The 5563-nt window shown below is 42.2% G+C and overlaps 1 protein-coding gene across 1 annotated transcript; it reads right to left on the reverse strand.

Moving 5' to 3' along the window:
* Positions 1–1401: 1401 nt before the first annotated feature.
* LOC113479408 (taste receptor type 2 member 40-like) lies at positions 1402–5563 on the reverse strand. Its single transcript, XM_026847301.1, is given in 7 exon segments — positions 1402–1582; positions 4570–4726; positions 4770–4872; positions 4874–5162; positions 5164–5243; positions 5245–5376; positions 5378–5563. Coding segments are annotated over 7 exon segments (1128 nt in total).

The raw sequence follows: 5563 nt of genomic DNA on the forward strand, positions 1-5563 counted from the left end.
GTGGGGTAGGAGTAGGTGGGCATGGGCCGAGAGAGTGGTGCTGGTCTCGGCCACAGGTGGTCACTCCGCGGCAGGGGGAGCTAGGGGAGTCTCCGGGCCGCCGCTGCCAACTTCACACCTTAAGAGTGTGCGAAACCAGCTTCCAAGTAGTTGCCAGCTCACCGGCATGCTGATCCCTCTTGGAAATAGCATCCCTCAACTGTTCACCTATTTCAGCCCATTTTGCTGTGACAGCATCGGCAGGATAGCCGTGGTTTCTGCACCATTTAAGGAAACTTCGCACAAAAGTTTCATTACAAGTTACCCCTCTCTTAGAGAGTATAAATTGATCACCTCTCCCGGGTGATTTTCCATCAATTGACTGCTCTCATACCTCCTTAATAATTTTCCAATCTAAGGCCTCCCATTCATTGCCGTGTGGGGTTACTATTACCAGAAACATTGTTCCAAGCTGGTTAAACTGCCCCTCAATCATTGCATCCCGAATAACTCTCCGCCATCGATGTGCTGTATTAACATTACCCCCCATGCCTCCCAGTGCCCGCCCCCCTCATTTGAGCATTGATGATGGCAGCGGCCCCGATGGCCACTGTTTCCTCCTGACCACCCCCCCGCACCGTTGTGAAAAAAAACAGGTTAATAGCAAGAGGGGGTGGCGGCAGTGCCGTAGGAATAGGCCCGAGCCGATTCCTTTACTTGCATGTGAAGTTGCTCTACTAGTTTCCTCATTAGTTCTCGCAACTGCTGATCTTGTAAGCCATAACGACATTGCTCACGCACCGCTCTCGGGGTGACGGAGGCGAGGACTGTGGTAGCGGGGGGGCTCGAGCTCGGGCTAAAGGCGGTGAGAGCGGGGCGGGGCGCTCTGGCAGTTGTTCCCTTGAGCTCGAAAGGGGAGTCAAGCGGTGGCGGCGAATCTGTTGATTTTTGCTGTTGAATTTCCTGCCGCACGGGTGCTGCGCATGGCGTGTCCCCACCCCTCCTTTTAGGAGCTGCCTTGGGGAACAGGGACCCTGCCAGTGCCACAGTAGTAGCGGAATCCTTAGCGCCAGCACCTTCTGTCGCTGCTGACAAAGCAGCGAAAGCAGAGGCGATGATCTGCCGGTCTGCTTTCATCACTTTCAGAGTCTCTAGGGTCAATCTCCACACCGTGGAGAGTTTCCCACTGTCTTTGGAACCTGAACTAGTATTGTCTCACAGTGCCATGCTGATTTTTTCCCTAGTAACTACTTCAAAAGCTGCGCTCGCTGTGGGGATTAGCCCGTGCTGTCCAGCCCATGGCAGCAACTTCCTCAGGTTCCCCTCATAAGATAATCCTCTCTTAGAGAGTATATGTTGGAGGAGTTTAACCACTGCCACTTCTTCTTTGCTCGGCGTGGACCCTATCTCCTCCCCAGCCGCTCACCTGATTAGGGCGAGTTTTCCAACCTGCGCGTGCACGTCTTCCCAGGCGCCAGGGCCGCGCCTGCTCCGGCTGGCGTCCGCACCTCGGGGCCGTCTACTCGTGCTCAGGCGAACACTGACAGGAGGGTCCCGGTCCCTGTTTGGGCACCACTTGCTGACGCGGCAGTCCCGGACATAACTTATACGACCAATGTGATCAAGTTAATTCCACTTTATTAAAGGATACACAGCAATTTATAGACTACCATAAAGCACACGCGCAGCTACTTGATTGCTTATAGGCTAAGGCTACTTGTCCACGCGTCCTTTTGCCCTCTATGATTGGTCCTGGTGTGGTGTCCACGCGCCGCTCTCCTGCTGGGCAAACATCTTGTTTTCCACAGTGCAGCTTCCTTATCTCTTTGCTATGCACGCAGTTTCTCAGCCCTTTGGCCTTGCAGGTATTCTTCACAACAGCTACAGCCTGTTGTTACAGTGAGGCCACTCACTCTGGATTGCTCATAATATGCCTGTTGTTTTCCAGCCATTCCACAAAAAAAGACAATGCTTACTATCAGATAAAATGAATAACATCACAGAATCTTAACTTTAGTACTATTATTTTCCTACTATTATATGTTTGGGGTTTTTCCCAGAACAAATGTTTGTCAATCTTATTTAATAACTTATCAGACAGAACAACAATGATTTAGTAGCTTGTAAAATGCCTTTTAAAGATATTTTTATTAATACGACAAATTAGTCAGCTGGTCAGTTACAGGAAGAAAGATCTATCAGAGGATTGATCCAATAAGGTGCCTTCCAGTATTTCTGCCTACTGTCCCTCTTAGGTTCCAAAACGCATGTTGATGCACAGGTAACTTTTTAATTTAACACTATGCAAAGAAAGCTCTGGAGGGAACACCCACTTAAAGAGTCTGAAAAATAACACAGGAACATCTTTCAAATCTCATTTCCACCAAGGAACGTGGTTAGGTTGTTTATTCATGAGAGAGAAAATAGAAAACTGTAATGTAAACCAAACTGTGTGATAGACGTTGTTCAGGGTACTCAGGCTGAGCTGCCACATACCTTATAGCTCAGCCTGGAGCAGGACAAAATACATGTTTTATGGGTTGATCATATCCCATGTGTCTTGCTTGTTCCTGTGGTCAAAGAGATTGGAGGTTTTTTTCCCTAAGGCCAGAGAGGGGACACTGTGGAGGGGCACAGGATAGTCCAAACCTCTTGACATATGTGTTTCATGGTGCTAAGCTGGCAATCACTGTTTTTCACAGATGGCGAAAATGTCACATCATGGTGTCATTGCCACGTCCTGAATTTTCACTAGCTCTGTTAAATGCCATACAAAATTCTTCTGCAAGCCACTGTTGTCACGTGTGAAACAATTTATGTTGTAAGGGAAAGAAAGACTCCAACAGAAATAATTCTTAATTGGTATTTTGAAATATTTTAAAAAACCCAGTTCTTCCACAAACTCAGCTTAAGTACAGATACTCTCTTTCAAACAGATTGACTGTGACAGCATCAAAAAATGGATATTTTAAATGAGAATGGGCTTAGTCAACACAAGGCTCAAGCCATATGTATTTCAGTGATGATCATATATATTTCATATATATTTCAGTGATGATCACTTCAAAAGAATATAAACTTCCACTGGAACTGAAAAGAATCATAAAGTTCCAGTCTGGATGTAACAATAATGTGCTGAGTTTTGGACTCAAATATGTGATTTGTCCAGGAAAGTGCAATTTATTTCTAAAGCTGAAGGGATTCCTGTGTAGAAAAATATTACAGGACACATCTTGTCAAAATTGAGACACATCATGGAGATGTGCAATTTCCAGCCATATATTTAAACACTGGTAAACTATTTTCTCTATAATACTAATTAATAATTTTAATATGTTAGTAATTTAATGATAATTGACAAGACCTGAGTGACACAAATCCATGCTTCTGATTTGAGGAATCTATTCTCCATAGTAAAACCCAAAATATTAAACTTTCAATTAATTCTTCAGAAAAGTCTGACATTAAGGAAATGTGGAGAAATTTTTGGAAGATAACGGCCACCTGGTCCTTGATACCAACATGAGTAATTCTCTGCTAGCTGCCTCTCTGTAAAGAACTACTGTTCACTGTTCCTCTCTGGCTTGCCACTGCATAGAGGGCTATTGTTCAGCAAACTCCTTAACTAGAGATATGCGGTGAAGTTGAAACATCAAGTAGGAGGTCCATAGGCTTGTGCTTTTCGTGTGTGCTTTTTGCGTTGTACCAATGAAATATGAGTTATATTGTGTGGACAGTAGCTTTGAACCAATCACAGCTTGTTTAGCTGTATGTGATCACTCTCTAATAGTACGTAAGATGCTCTGTACTTAATAAAATTGGATCAAGCTGGCAAACCATATTGGTGTTATTCTTGATACCCAGGCTTTATCCGTCGACAAGGAAATTCTTTTTTCCTATTAGCTCTACTTAGCTCAGATTTTGAAATCTTTCAGGGTATCTTTTTGCTGGGAACACAGCCACTGATTACTAGTACAGCAATAGCAGGAAGCTCAAAAGTATGTGTCATTCTTTATTGAATCATACTTGAATCTTAAAGATGCTTTTAGAATCAACAAATATTTTTCTACTCATAAACTCAACAGCAGTCAAAAATAATCAGTGAGAAATTCCCAAATTATTGGGAATTCCTTAGCAACCTCATTATGTGCTTGTACTAACCAGAAACAGCCTTCAAACTTCATATTCACATATAAACTTTGAGCATGCCTGTGCTTAAGTAGATCTGTTCTGTTAGTGTCATGAGAGTCTGATTGGTAACTTAAACCATTTCAAGTGATTACATTATTGTCTGAGTCTTGGCCTTGGTTTTCTTCTGTCTTGGAGAAGCAGTGGTGATTTCCAAAGAAAGTACAGCAAATACAGTACTTATATTCTACAGGCATCCATCTTTTAAAGTAGGAGAGAACTTACAAAATTCTTCATTATAAAGATCACATTCAAATAAAGCAAATTCCCAGCTTCTTCATGATTCCAGAGCTGGGCCATAATCAACTCATTCATGCTTCTATTATTTAATTCCTATGGTGACTTCAGTTTAATTAATTTGGATCTAAACTAGAAAGCCCAGGCTAGCTCAGTGTCTTTTACACAGATCTAGTTCTGGCATGACAGTTTGTGTGGTGCAAAATCTTAGCTGGCAGCTCTTGAAATTTGGGGTTGCTCCAGATTAGGACCATAGAGTGTCCTTCAGGATAGTCAGCCATTACAGCTACAGACATGGCTTCCCCCGTGCTTAAAGGTAAAATAAAATAAAATAAAATAAAATAAAATAAAATAAAATAAAATAAAATAAAATAAAATAAAATAAACCAAATAAATAAAATATGTAATGTAGAGTATAAGGAAGGAAAAGACTGACTTGATGGCACCAATATGGGCCTCTAAGCTGGGATTCCCTGAAGGCAGTTGCAATATTCTGCATATGTCTGGTGTGTATCCAGAGAGACCTAATCAGCAGGATACTTGAAACAACAAACACTATTAAAGGCAAAGCTATACCAGCATTACAGAAAAGAATCAGTCCAAACAAACTAGCTTTCATTGTGACTCTCCTTTCTGAAGAGTTTGTCATGGTTAAAGGAGCAGTGAAGTTGATGTGCACGCTGTAGATATCCCAGGCGAAAGGAAGAGAGGTTGCAAAGGAGAAAACCAATGATATTATCAGCATCCAGGGCATGAGATGAAATCCTTTCCTTCAGCCAGATGAACAAAGACTGAGTAAAACTAACAACCTTGGTACAATAGAAGAAACTAAACCAGGCAATAGAAGAAACTAAACCAGGCAAACCAGAGGATGGAGTTGTTCAGAAACATAAAAACTGTCTTGAAAATTACAAACAAATTTTCTTCATAATAGGACATTTCACAAAACAGGCTTAGGAACAAATCCAACATCATCTAGGTCTGAAAAAAAGAATCTGGATAAACTCAGACAGATCATAATCATATCATATGAGGACAATATTTTGCTCCTGAGGCAGCTAGTTGAACTGATAACCAAGATAGTTCCATTTCCTAGAAGTCCTGCCATTGGTTCAATTATAGCAGTTGTTAGAATAAGGAGAGAAGAAAATGTGAGCAT

The sequence above is a fragment of the Athene cunicularia genome (assembly GCF_003259725.1).
Source record: "Athene cunicularia isolate RWA chromosome 1 unlocalized genomic scaffold, athCun1 chr1_part1, whole genome shotgun sequence".
Taxonomy (NCBI): domain Eukaryota; kingdom Metazoa; phylum Chordata; class Aves; order Strigiformes; family Strigidae; genus Athene; species Athene cunicularia.